Source organism: Glycine max, chromosome 10 (assembly GCF_000004515.6).
Source record: "Glycine max cultivar Williams 82 chromosome 10, Glycine_max_v4.0, whole genome shotgun sequence".
Classification (NCBI taxonomy): domain Eukaryota; kingdom Viridiplantae; phylum Streptophyta; class Magnoliopsida; order Fabales; family Fabaceae; genus Glycine; species Glycine max.
The window spans coordinates 49,190,330-49,204,909 of NC_038246.2; the positions used below are offsets into that span (position 1 = coordinate 49,190,330).

At 31.4% G+C, this 14,580-nt stretch overlaps 2 protein-coding genes across 13 annotated transcripts; both read left to right on the forward strand.

Moving 5' to 3' along the window:
* The first annotated feature begins 1,460 nt into the window (after positions 1-1,460).
* On the forward strand, positions 1,461-5,992 carry LOC100818717 (2-oxoglutarate and iron-dependent oxygenase domain-containing protein CP2). The gene is made up of 9 exons (XM_003535663.5): positions 1,461-1,961; positions 2,829-2,876; positions 3,175-3,351; positions 3,445-3,595; positions 3,698-3,784; positions 4,654-4,778; positions 5,222-5,340; positions 5,510-5,621; positions 5,729-5,992. The coding sequence occupies exons 1-9, from the start codon at positions 1,671-1,673 to the stop codon at positions 5,762-5,764; spliced, it is 1,146 nt and encodes a 381-aa protein (XP_003535711.1). The 5' UTR covers positions 1,461-1,670; the 3' UTR covers positions 5,765-5,992.
* A 2,188-nt stretch (positions 5,993-8,180) lies between these two features.
* Positions 8,181-14,229, forward strand: LOC100803255 (2-oxoglutarate and iron-dependent oxygenase domain-containing protein ICU11). 12 transcript variants are annotated; one of them, XR_001383315.3, is made up of 11 exons: positions 8,181-8,493; positions 8,595-8,642; positions 8,868-9,044; positions 9,144-9,300; positions 9,410-9,496; positions 11,718-11,842; positions 12,380-12,498; positions 12,605-12,782; positions 12,892-12,950; positions 13,349-13,403; positions 13,815-14,229. XR_001383315.3 is itself a non-coding variant. In XM_006589598.4 (10 exons), the coding sequence occupies exons 1-9, from the start codon at positions 8,218-8,220 to the stop codon at positions 12,913-12,915; spliced, it is 1,191 nt and encodes a 396-aa protein (XP_006589661.1). In that variant the 5' UTR covers positions 8,181-8,217; the 3' UTR covers positions 12,916-12,950; positions 13,815-14,229. The 12 variants fall into 12 exon arrangements, 9 of the variants coding, with proteins under 9 accessions (XP_006589661.1, XP_006589662.1, XP_040861904.1 ...); XR_416558.4 differs by having other exon boundaries at positions 12,892-12,946; XR_005886768.1 differs by having other exon boundaries at positions 8,183-8,493; positions 12,671-12,782; positions 12,892-12,946.
* Positions 14,230-14,580: the final 351 nt, after the last annotated feature.

Consider the following 14,580-nt stretch of genomic DNA (forward strand, 5'->3'; position numbering starts at 1 on the left):
TAACTAGTGTTAAATCATGGAAAATTAGTTGTGTTTGTTGTTATTATTAAAATTGTTAATGTGATAACTAGTGTAAAAATTGTGTAAAATTAAGTATGTATTTATTGTTATTATGATAACTGTTAATTTATTATAATTTAAAATGAAATTTACTTTTAATTTTATGTGTAAAAATAGTAAATATTTATTAGAAATTAAACATTTAAACAATTAAAAAAGAAGAAGAAAATTCAATTCCCTCTTTAATAGGTTTCTGATCCGTCCTAACTATACGCGCATAATCTATTTTCTCTAACAAAATTAGTTTAACAACTCATAAATAATGCATCCAAATTTATTAGAATTAACACTTATTTTGAATTCATAAAATATTTAAAACTTACATCTTTTATAATATAAAATGAGAAGGTTTTTACACAGTTTCTTCTTCCCATCCCAAAAATAAGGGTACATTAGCCAATTCCCTTTTAGTTATTTTATTTTTCATTTATTCCATAAATATTATTATTCAGTAGCATATTTAATAGAAGTGAGTTTTAAATGCACATTTATTATGAGTTATTTGGGGAACAATAATGAATTTAATGCATTAATTAATTAATTATTATGCATTTATTTATTGTAGTATATGATATAAATATTAATTTTGTTATATAATCATTTGAAATTATATCAATTTAATATTTTCAAAATAATATATATATATATATATATATATATATATATATATATTCAATTAATGAATTGTAATATTTTAACTGAAAAATCACTCAATTAAAGACAGTCTATATAAATAATTAAACATCTACAATAATATAAAAATTGAATTTTTTTTTTGTCTAATTTGGAGGTTTACAAGATATAAACGGTTTATAATTACTTAAGCTAGACTTCCTTAACATTTAAAAGACAACTTAATTCTTTTGAATGATAATATAATTTTAAAAAATTGACTGTAAATATAATTAGTTATAAAAAGTAGTAAAATAATATTTTTAAACGAGCTTTCTTAAATCAATGATTTTCTTAAGTGAACAATGCATTTTTTAACACATTTTTTTCTAACATAGTGGTCGAAATTGATTAAAAACTACAAAATTTAAAAATTAAATAAGTTGTGAGACGCATTAAAATTTATTATTTTTAATAATTTTTAACAAATAATAAAAAAATATGCTGAAAAGAGTATGTTATTAACATTTTTCATGCTTAAAGTCATGGATGAGATAAGGATGTTTGAAAAAAAAAATTAATCTAAGAAGACCATTATTTTCATTTTGAAGTAAAGTTTTTACTGTAAACATTTTATAATAAATAAATTATAGGCAAGTTAAATAAATATCAAAAGAAAGAAAAAATATTGAAACAATATGACAGAAGAAGAAAATAAATAAATATACAAATTTACAAGACTATTGAGAAAAGAAAAAAAAACATTTAAAGTTTTACGTATAAACAAAAAACCAACAAAGATTGATTCAGAAACCCACAAGGACCTGAGACATGAATTGAACGGTACTGAGGTTTACTTATACCAGCCTCAACCTCAACCCTCGTTTTCTTTCTTTCATTCTGAGAATTCCAAGTTCTGTTCTGAGAATTCATTCACAACAATCACCCTTCTCTGTTTTATTATTCCTTCACTCTCTGTGAAAACAAAACCAAAAAACATGTCTCAGAACCAGAATGGCAAGTGGGTGCGAATTGCCCCAGAACAACAACTTCGAGGCTCCTCCAATGGACACGTGGAAGTGGGAGGTTCCAATAGGCTCTGCATAAACCCTCAGAAAGATCACAAGTCCGAAAGCTATGAGGACCTTCAATTGGAGTTCAACCCTCTTGTGTTCAGCTCTCTGGAGCAGTATTTGCCTCCTCACATGTTGAGCCTCTCACGTGAGGTTAAGGTTCACTACATGAGGAACATTCTGCTTCGCTATTTGCCCGAGACTGAGCGCATTCGGGTGTGTGTCACTCTAATTTTAGAATTTTGCGGCTTTTTTTTTTGTTGACTTAATATGTGTTTGAAAAATAATAATAGTGGACTGAAATGAAAGGGCCCAGATGGGTGTTGGAGTTTGAAAGCCGTGGATTTTTTCGTTTTTTGAATAAAAAATTGATTTTGATGTTGCCCTTGATCAATAAGGACGCGTTTGTAGTGCCCTGTTGTGCCCGCATTGTTGATTGGTTTGGGGAGAATTTTGGGAAAATGTTGATGCTTTTTTTTTAAATTAGGGAAAGTAGGAATTTGAATTGTGTTTCATTTTTATCTCCCTTAATTGATAGCTAACAATTTGGATGATTCTATATACTTTTTGACTGCTGAATGGGGGGATGCATGTTCTGAAGATGGTTATGTCTGTTTAATTAAAAAGTGGGTCTTTCAATAAAGACATGGTTCCAAATCATTTATGATGTTAATCTTGTCTGCTTAGTTCTTTTGAATAATGTCAATCTTATCTTTCATTGGCATGCTTTTTGGTCGCTCGGAACTTGGAAGTACTTGCTTGTGCCTATTTTGAAAATGATACATCTGCTATGTATGTTAGTGGGTTTTATGGAAGCTTAGTATTCTCAAGTGTAGTAGTCTGAATGATATGGATTGCTGTCTGCAATTGTTGTAGAAAAATGTCATAACATGTGTTATTTGGTTACTGGTATTAAAAATTACTTGTTAACCTAAAAAGGTGTGATAAGTGAGCACAGTGATCATTGTATTGTTGATAGCAAGTTTTACTTAGTATGACAGTGGATATGTGTTTATTTTCTTTTTCGTTTGGTTTTGTTGGTCACTCTTTTGAGTTTTAGTTATTCTATGTTGGATTGAACAGATTCAAAAACACAAGGAATACAGGCACAGGATCATGCTAAATTATCCTGTAAGTTTTCAACTGAATGTCGTATTGGCAGTTTTGTTCATTTGTAAATTGAATATTTTGATGGATTTTATGATTCTTTTGGAAATTGGGGGAAATGCTGTTGATGGGATAATTTTTCTCACTTCTAATGGGTGCCATATTTTATTTGGTACTCATCAATGAGAATTTGGAATTAGCACATGTTAACATTAGAATTTTCTGAACTGAGAACAGTCGTCCTGTCTCATTTCTGTATGAAGCATGCATGTTCTGATCATGTCATGCTCAATCTTACCCGGTTATTCACTGTCATTTGTAGCCGCTGTATAAGCAGATATATAGTATGGATGCTGAGAAATTTTTCACACCATCATTTCTCAGAGCAGTTAAAGAAAATACAGAAGCAAGTTTTAGAAGTATAATGGCTGAACCTCGTAAAGGACTTTATACATTTGAAATGCTTCAACCACAATTTTGTGAAATGCTGATGTCTGAGGTATCACATTTCTTTCTTTTCCTTTTCATGCATATATCTTTTTATCTGTTCTATATTAGTGTTTTGTGTTCTTATCAAGTTCTGATCACTTAGGTGGATAATTTTGAAAGATGGGTCCATGACACCAAGTTCAGAATCATGCGGCCAAATATAATGAATCAATATGGTGCCGTTCTTGATGATTTTGGCATGGAATCCATGCTCGACAGATTGATGAGTGATTTCATAAGTCCTATATCTCGAGGTTATTTTTTATTTTTCGTCATGAGAATGGATTAGAAAATTATGACTGAGAAAGAAACGAATATAGTGATGTGGACTAACTTTTGCAATTTGAATTTTTTAGTTTTCTACACTGAAATTGGTGGAACCTCGCTGGACTCCCATCATGGGTTTGTTGTTGAATATGGAATCAATCGGGATGTGGAACTTGGTAGGTTTCTCAAACTTAGGTCACTGTTTTGTGGATACGTAATTGCCTGGAATCTGTAAAAAATATTTTGAACCTAAATGGAGTTTAATGTTTCAAGCATATCTATTTATGGCTTTATATTGATCTACTTTAATTATTCTTTTTATGGTATACACATTTACCTGTCGTCTTGCAGACTTTGATCAATTACTTGACCATAACAAAAGGATAAGAAAATAGAATTGTTAGATTTTTCAGATTGTCTGAAATACTGAGATATTCAGTTGTTATATATTGTTGCCTCAATGCCTTGTATACCTGTTTTGTTTTTTGATTTCTTTGTAGTAGGATACCTGATCTTCCCCCTTAGGATTTTTGGGATGGATGGTTTTGGGGGGAAGGTAAATTTTTCATTGCAAGTATATATTCTCTAATTCGTGAGTTTTTAGAATAGAAGGTAAATTAATCCCCGTCCTTCCTTATTTCCCGCCCAAATCCTCCATCTAAAATAACTGAAGTTCACTGTAGTTTTTTATGGAGACTCCATTACTTCAAGTTCACTCTAACTATCAATGATACTCTGGTTGTTTTGGCTCATCTTTGGTTAAATTTAAATGTATCTATTCTTTTACTTTAAATTTTGTCTCTTGTTGCCTTACTTGTTAATCCATCACAAATTATGATTATTAGATACTTTTCTCTCATGAATTTAATTCTATGCTAGATCTTTTTCCCTCGCTGATCGCTTATCTTTGATGCTTCCATATTTTGTATAGTATATGAGTGTATCTTGCTTTACTTTCTTTGCTGCCCATCTTTCTGTGTACCTCTCTCCCAACAAATTAACTTTATATGCTTCTGTTAAAATGTAAAGAGCAATATTTTTGTAGGCTTCCATGTGGATGACGCAGAAGTCACCTTAAATATTTGCTTGGGAAACGAATTTTCTGGTGGAGAACTGTTCTTCCGGGGTGTTCGATGTGATGAACATGTAAATTCAGATATCCAACCAGGGGTATGTTTACTACATTTATGCTGAATAATTTATATTAAACTACATTGATCTCCAGCATATATCTGGATTCTGTTTTAAACTTAAAATAGAAAATAGCTATGCCAGTCAGTTGATTATTCATACCATTTCAGTGTTCCGGATGGTTGTCCCCCATCCCTATCCCTTGTTCCTGAAGCTGTTATAGTTGGAGAACCCAAGACCTTATAAATCCCATACCAAAATCTCATGCTTCTAACGTTAGACTCAAGTCTCAGACCTTGCAATTAGATCCTAATATACTATTTATTTCCTGAGTATATTAATGGACAAACACGTCATAAATTTCTGAGTTGTACATTTCATATTTTCTTACTGAAAATATGAAATGTATTTAATAATAAGTATATGAATTTCATATAGACATTTAGTTTGTTAAATAAATAACCCTGAACATATCTTTGTAGGAGATCTTTGATTATCCCCACGTTCCAGGACATGCAATTCTTCATCCTGGTCGTCACCGGCATGGCGCTAGACCTACTACATCTGGGAATCGGATGAATTTAATTATCTGGTGTAGAAGGTATTTACATCACTTCTTTTTTACTACTTGAGGAAATTCACACAGCATGGTCCCTTGTTTCACTGAAGCACAAAATTTTCCACACATATCCCCTTGTGACTTTAGATTGCAAAATATAATCATGGTTATGGTCAATTACACATGCATCAACCTTAATGCTGTCATGCAGTTCGGCTTTTAGAGAGTTGAAGAAATATCGGAAAGATTTTTCTAGCTGGTGTGGAGAATGCAAACGCAAGAAGAAGGAGAAAGAACGCATATTAGTTCTGGCCACCCAACAGGTAGCACTAATTAACAGTAACAGCCTTTGAGATGAAAGGAATGACTAAGATTAATGTTAAAGTTGTCATCTTCCATGAAACTAACTCTCTGTGTCTTCACTTTACAGGAATTAATGAACAGGGGAATGCAATCGGCCTCGTGAACTTGCACATGAAAATCGTGCTTGTATAGTTGATGCACCATTGAGCTTTTTTTACTGTTTCTAGATTCTGGATTGTTTTTAGTGAAATGAAATGTGATGTAAGTTTAAGTTATAGGCATGCGTTTCACAGAGTAACAAGAACAAAAGAGGAAAACAAATATAGTTTAATATTTGAATGTTTTTAATTTCTAATGATATTAATAAGGAACTAGAGTTCCTGATTTTTTCTTTTGGTTTCTCGATTGGGGCCTTGTCTCTTTACTTGCTCAGAAGATTAAAGGCCAGCCACAACACTGAAATCTCAGGGCATCTCTAACCAAACAATTCCAATCAATTAATTTTCTTAACATTTTATTACATTAAACGACTCAACATTTTATTCTAATTGAGTTACCTTTTAAAAAAATTTAATCTTGCAACTTAATCAACACATATTAGAAAAAGAAAATACTCATGGATAAAAGGTAATTATGAAACTACCAAAAGTATCATAAAAATGGTTGCTAGTTTTAGCACCTGATGTTTTGAGGTGGATTTGTTGAAATACAATTTCGATGAAAGAGTTGGTTTTGCGTTTTGCTTTAATCCTAACAACTTGTGAATGAATTGGCCATATCTTATAAGACAATTTTTTGCAAGAACTCTGCCCCCCAGAAAAAAAAGAAGTTTTTTCCTAGTCCCATAGAAGAACAAAGTCACCTTTCCTTTTTCATATTCCTACTCCATGTATACTACATAAATTTGTTATGGAGAGTAAAATTGTAAAAACGACATGTTCAAATGTCAACAAATGAATGAAGTAAATTTTTCAAAGTCTGAATCTACAATGGGTAGCTGAGCTGTTTCAAAAATTTAACCCGTACATCCTTCAAGGCTCTGTAGTGTTGTCATCTTTTACTAGAAGTTTGGCTTGAACGCTTCTCTTTATAAATATGGGTCTTTGATCCTCTCTGAGATGTGATTAGAACAGAAATGGAAAGTAGAGCCAAAAGAAATATGAAAGAGTGTGTGTGACATAGGGGTGAGGTTGATTAAGAATTCTATGTAAAGATTTTTTCTTTAGTTCCTAACTGATTTACCTTCTACTATTATTTAAGAACTGTTTGCTTAGTCTGTGCACATAGTTTTTTTGCATAGTTTGTGTGCATGGTTTGCACAATAAATTGGTATCAGAGTAATCACGATCTTCAGGATAAGTTTGTGTGGGTGTTTAAGAGTAATCTGTAGAGGGTGATTCATCGCTTCAGGTTTCGGATGAGCTCTTAGTTTACATCTCTTTAGTTTTGATGATTCCTCATCCTAACCCCTAAGAAGATGTCTGAGACTATCAAGTTCTACTGTTCTATAAATACGATGGGAATAACTATTTTAATCTCTGGAACATCAAGTTGTGGGATTTGTTGAAAGAATAGAGTCTGGGCATCTTTGTTTCAAAAATCCAATAATCTCAAGGGTGAGATTCTCAAGAAGAAAAGGCACATTCCTTAATTTTGCTCTCTTTATTAAATGAGGTTGCTAAAGAACAAAACTATTGCTGGTTTCTCCAACGAAAATTCTGATTTATCTTTCCGTGTGTAAAAAATATAATAATTATGTTTCATACAATTTAATAATAAATTGATTCTAAACTTTATAACTTAATATTAAATTAATTCTTAAACATTATAACTTAATAACAAAATTATCGTAAACTTAATAATAAGACATATGAATAAGTAATAAAAAATAATTTTTTTATTATAAAAATTTAACATATGAGTGATGTTATTACTTAAAAAAAAGTTAAAATATAATTTTGACTCTCTAATTTAACAAATTCGCATTTTAATTATCTATTTTAAAATAGAAACATTTAATTATTTAATTTTTGAAAATTTATAATTTTAGTTTAATTTATAATTTTATGTACATTTATTTCTTTTATTTCTTTCACCATTTTAATTAGTTAAATTAATTTTGGATGATACGTTAAATAAATATGTTAAAACTAAAATATAATTAGATTAAAATAAAAGATAATATTTTATATACCATGGTATTATATTTATAATGATTTTGTTTATTTTGAAATATACATTTCAAAATATATCTTAATTTAAGTTTAATATATTTTGAAATATACCATTTTTAAACCCCAACTTTTTTTTTCCCAAATTCGGGATGTACATGATAAAATAAAACTTTTAGATTATAAAAAATGATAGAATAAAAAGATAATATCAATATTACTGAGATGATATATTAAAATTGCTAAAAGAGATCCACCTATGTAAAAATTCAAACTTTAAACAATTTCACTGAATGTCCGATTGCAAGTCTTCAACGAAAGAATTTATATTTTTTTACAGGATGTAAGAAAGTTTTTAAATTATAAAATTACTATTTTATTTTAACTTAATCATAAACCTGATTGTAATATTAAGTGAGGACCCTTTCTTGTTTGTGAAAAGACGATGATGTCGTCGCAGAATGAGAATAGGTCGTTGGAGGAAGCTGGACCCTCCGGCTCCTCCGATGGAGGGGTAGGAGTGAATTGGCTCTGCATGAGCCCTAAGCGAGATCACAACCCCGAAAACTATGACGACCTTCAATTCGAGTTCAATCCTAATCTCTTCGCCTCTCTCGAGCACTATTTGCCTCCTCATATGCTCAACCTCTCACGCGATGTTAAGCTTCACTACATCAGGAACATTCTTCTTCGCTATTTGCCTGAGAATGACCGCAACTGGGTGCCCCTTTTTTTAATTAATTCAAATTTTCATTTTTTTTTATTCCCCCTGTTAATCAATAAGCTATAGTTTAGTTTGTTATTCTATGTTTGATTCAACAGATTCAAAAGCTGAGGGAATACAGGCTAAAGATCATATTGAATTATCCAGTAAGTTCTCAACACATGTGAAAAATGACAGTTTTTTTGTTCATTTGTAAATTGAATATTTTGATGCTTTCATTTTATGATTCTTTTCCGAAATTGTGGCATGGGATAGTTTCTGTTACACTTGGAATCAGCACATGTTAACATTATAATTTTCTGAATCGATAACAGTCATACTCTCTCTTTTTTGTATGTTCCAATCTTACTAGTATTCACTTTTGTTTGTAGTCGTTGCATAAGGAGATATTTACTATGGATGCTGAGAACTTTTTCGTACCATCATTTCTCAGAGCAATTAAAGAAAACACAGAAGCGAATTTTAGAAGTATAATGGCTGAACCTTGTAAAGGAGTTTATACATTTGAAATGCTTCAACCGCAATTTTGTAAAAAACTGATGTCTGAGGTATCACATTTCTTTCCTCTCCTTTACTTTCATGCATATATATCATTTTATCTATTCTATATTAGTGTTTTATGTTCTTATAAAATTCTGATTGCTTAGGTGGATCATTTTGAAAGATGGGTCCATGGTACCAAACTCAAAATCATGCGTCCTAATGCAATGAATAAAAATAAACATGGTGTTATCCTTGATGATTTTGCCTTTGAAGCCATGCTTGACAGATTTATGTGTGATTTCATACGTCCTATATCTCAAGGTTATTTTTTTATTTTCCTTATTGAGAATGAATTAGAAAATTATGATTGAGATGAAGAAACTAATATATAATGATGTGGACTCACTTTTGCAATTTGATTTTTTTGTAGTTTTCTACCCTGAACTTGGTGGATCCTCATTGGACTCTCACCATGGTTTTGTTGTTGAATATGGAATTAATAAGGATGTGGAACTTGGTATGTTTCTCAAACTTAGGTCACTGCTTTGGATGGAATCTGTAATGAATTTTAACCTAAATGGAGTTTAATGTTTCAAGCATATCTATTTATGGTTTTATGTTGATCTGATCTACTTTAATCATTCTCTTGATGGTATATGCATTTACCTGTAATCTTGCAGATTTTGATTCTTTTATTGGACTGCTACAAAAGGATTGGAAAATAACATTGCATTTGATTTTTCAGATTGTATGAAATACTGAGATATTCGGTTTTGTTATATTTTTAGCCTCAATGCCTTGTATGCCTGTTTTGTCTTATAATTTCTGTTTAGTAGGATGCAATCTTACCCCTAAGGATGTTTTTTTTTTTTTTTTGCGGGGGGGAGGTAAATTTTTCATTGCAAGTATATATTCTCTAATTTGAGAGTTTTTTAGAATGGAAGGAATAAAATGATAATTTATCATGAAATTCAAAAATGAAAACTTTAGACCCCCCCTCCCTCCATTCCCTCCCAAATTCTCCATCTGAAATAACTGAAGTTCACCAATAGGAAGTGATAGTTAAGGACAGTCATGGAAGTTATGTGTAGAAAATAGTTGCCAGTAATTATGTATTAGGGGTATATATCTGATAGTAGGTTGTTTAATCAGGTATGTGAAGTCATTTTTAGTCTGTGGACAGAGAATACTATGTATGAGACTTTTCTCTCTAGGACAACAAGTTTATTGTTGTATTTGTGTAATATTTGTATTGTGTGTGATTTCAGTGTTCAATACTTCAATATTATCTTTTATTACTTTTGTCAATCGATGTTCTATCAATTTGGTCCAACCTGCCAGATCAAAAGGAGGGAATTCTTCTGATTAGTGAAGAGAAAGATCATGGTGCGTGTGATATAAAGGCTAGATGAATTGGAAGAGAAATTGTGATACAACCCAAACCAAGAAATTAAGAAGAAAGAGCAGAACTGATTTATTATTGATGATAAAGAAATAAGAGAAACAATAATAACCCAGGTGATTCGAGGAACCTGGAGCCTCCTAAACAATTTCCGAATATTTTCCCTCCCCCTCTCTAAATATTATCTCCTATATATAGTTTCTGCCTCCCTTCCCCAATCCTAATTATAATTAGAGTAATTGACAAATATCCTAATTAAATCCTAAAAAGATAAAGATAATGTATGCCTAACTCCTTTTTGCCTTCCTTCTCACATAGACCTCCCTTATAGGGAGGCACACCCTATCAAATTGAAAGTGCTGAAAAGCCAGAGTTGAGGCTTGGATTGGGGTTAGTTTGGATGAGAAATTGGAAAATTTTGAGAAGATTTTGTTGGAAATGAGAAAGTTAATGAGCAAGTGTGCAGAAGAGGAGAAAGTCAATTTATCAAAGTTTATTTGAAGTTCAGAATATTAGTGAAGATGTGAAGATTAAATTATCAAAGTTAAGCATGGAGGGAGTGTTCTACTATCCATTTGTTTAAACTTATTTAAAAAAAAAAAAACACTTCTTTCAATAAAAAAACTACTTTTCTGATGTGTTTTTCTAAATTGTTTTTTTTTAAAAAAAAAAAAAACAGTTTTCTGCTTTTTTTAACAAGCAAATCCTTTTTGCTTCTTTAAAAACATTTTTTTACTTTTTTTTTAAAGTTTGACCGTATATCTGGTAGTAGGTTGTCTAATAAGGTGTGAAGTTATTTTATGTTTGTGGACAGAGTACTCTCTGTAATGTCTCCGGGAGAACAAGTGTATTTGTTTAATTGGAGACTTTTTGTCTCTGGGACAGTAAATGTATTTTTGTATTGTGTGTGATTTCAAACTTCAGTATTTACTTTTATTACATTTACCAATTGGAGTTCTATCATTCACTATATTAGATGGAGACTCAATTATTTCAAGTTCAGTCTAACTGTCAATGATACTTTGGTTATTTTGGCTAATCTTCCATTAAGTTAAATATATCTATTCTTTTACTTTAAAATTGTCTCATGTCGCCTCAATCGTTTATCCATAACAAATCATGATTATTAGATACTTTTCTCTAAGGAATTCAATTCTATGCTAGATCTTTTTCCTTCTTATATTGCTTACCTTTGATTGATGTGTACATATTTTGTCTAGTATACAAGTTTATCTTGTGTGCTTTACTTTCTTTGCTGCCTGTGTCTTTCTGTTTACCTCACATCAAATTAACTATATATGCTTTTGTTGAAATCTAAAGAGCAATATTTTTTCAGGCTTACATGAGGATGAGGCAGAAGTCACCTTAAATGTTTGCTTGGGAAAAGAATTTTCTGGTGGAGAACTGTTCTTCCAGGGTGTTCGATGTGATGCACATGTAACATCAAATGCGCAACCAGAGGTATGATTACTACCTTACTGTTATGGGAAAATTGTATTTATGCTGAATAATTTATATTTAACTACATTGATCTCCAGCATATATCTGAATTATGTTTTAAACTTAAAATAGAAAATAGCAATGCCCGACAGTCGATGATTCATACCCATTCAGTTTTCTGGATGGCTCTCCTATTTGTATCCCTTGTTTCTAAAAGCTGAAAAAGTTATACTCGAACCACATCACAAAAGCTACCCGTTTTAGTTGGAGAACCGAGAGCCCAATAAATCCCATACCAAAATCTCATGCTCTAATGTGAGACTCAAGTCTCACACCCAGCAATGAGATCCTAACATAGTCTTTATTTTTTAATTACATTAATGGACAAATGAGTTACAGATTTGAGTTATACATTTCATATTATTCATACCGAAATTGAATAGCATTATTGAAATATTAGAAACATGATATTAACAAAAAATTATCACATTAGTGATGAGTATATGAATTTCATATAGACATTTACTTTGTTAAATAACTCCAAACATATCTTTGTAGGAGGCCTTCAATTATTCCCATGTTCCAGGACACGCAATTCTTCATCCTGGTCGTAACCGGCATGGTGCTAGACCTACAACATCTGGGAATCGGATGAATTTAATTCTCTGGTGTAGAAGGTATTTGCATTACCATTTTTTTTACTACTGGAGAAAATTAACACAGCATAGCCCTTTGTTTCACTGAAGCAGCAATTTTTTCACACACGTTCCCTTGTGACTTTAGATTGCAAATTTATAGGCATAGTTCTGGTCAATTACTTAGTGCATCAGCCTTCATGTTGTCACACAGTTCGGTGTTTAGAGAGTTGAAAAGATATCAGAGAGATTTTTATAGCTGGTGTGGAGAATGCAAACAGAAGAAGGCGGAGAGAGTGTGTTTGTCAGTTATGGCCACCAAACAGGTAACACTAATTAACAATATAAGCCTTTGAGATGAAAGGATCGACTAAGATTAATGTTAAAGTTGTCATCTTCCATGAAACTCATTCTCTCTGTGTCTTCACTTTGCAGGAATTACTGAAGAGCGAAATATAATTGGCCTCGTGAACTTTCACATGCAAATTATGTTTGTATAGTTTATTCCCACCATTGAACTTCTTTTCTGTTTCTAGATTATGGATTATTTTTAACAAAATGAAATATATTGAAGTTGCAAGTTATAGACATGGGTTTGGCTCATCGGATTTAAACGTGATGAACACCCGAACCAATAGACACCAGTTTTTATTGGTTTGGTTTGAATCTAACGTGAATAGGCAAAAATACCATATGTATTTGCAGTAAAAAAATTATTTATTTTTAGTATAAATATTTTCTTTTTGAAAGGGAAATTTTTTTTAGTATAAGTATGTATTTGCAGTAAAAAGAAAAGTATAAATATACATTTCAAAATTACTTATTTGTTTCAATGATTTTAAGGATAAAAAGTCATAGTGACCTTTCCTAATTTTTGGCTTTTACCGTTTAGAGTTCGCCATTTGTTGAGAATGAAATTTTTGTGGCAGCGTAGAACTGCATCAGGGGTATGTTTACTACCTTACTTTTTTGGGAAAATTATATTTATGCTGAATAATTTATATTAATGGACAAATACGTTATACATTTCATTTTTTTAGGCAATGTACATTTCATATTATTCATAAATGAATGACATTATGGCAACATTAGAACATGATAGTGGCAAAAAAATTATTACATTAGTAATATGAATTTCATACAGACATTATTTAATTACTTTGTTAAATACATAACTCCAAACATGTCTTGGTAAGAAGAGCTTCATTTGTTCCTATGTTGGAGGAAATGCAATTCTTCATTCTGGGGCAGAAGGTATTTGGCTATTTGCATAACTTAATTTGAGGAAATTCACACGGCATAGCACCTTGCGTTACTGAAGCAACATACATCAATCTTACCTTCATGTTGTCATGCAGTATTCGGCTGGTGTGGAGAATGCAGACGGAAGAAGGAGCTACATGTAGGAACAACGACCAAGATTTATTGTTAATGTTGTCATCTTCCATGGAACTAATTGTGTCTTCAATTTGCTGGAAACACAACATTGAGTTTCTTTATTGAAGAGGGAAATGCAATTGGCCTCGTGAACCAGTTGATTCACATGCAAGTCGTGCTTGTATAGTTGATTCACCATTGAGCTTCTTTACTGATTCGGACAGTGTTGTCATCTTTGACTGAAAGTAACCGTGCAACTAGAAAAGGCATTTAATATGCCATGAAAAAGTTCACTCTTTACAGTAGCCAACTTGACAACTTGATTCAGTTGTGACAAACTATGTTGGTTTTATGACCTTATCACTACAATAATTGAACACGACTTCTACAGGTAAACATAAACTCAAGACGCATATATATGCGCGCGCGCATTCTTCACCGTACCATATTATATTTATAACACAAAAAATCATATTTTCATGGTTAAGAAATTATATAGTAGTTTACAATTCACATTAGAATGCTAACAATGCATTATGTTAACAAGGAAGATTTGTCTAATTGATTCTAACTAAAAATAGAGTTAAACAATCTCATTTTCAATAACCAATAGAATAAGAATTTTGCATTTTGGCATCAATAAAAAATTGACACTAAAATGTGAAAACTGACGCCAAATGTGTATCAACGTCGACTTTGTGTCAGCCATTATTTCGACACCACAAAATTAAGCAATTAAGTTGAACA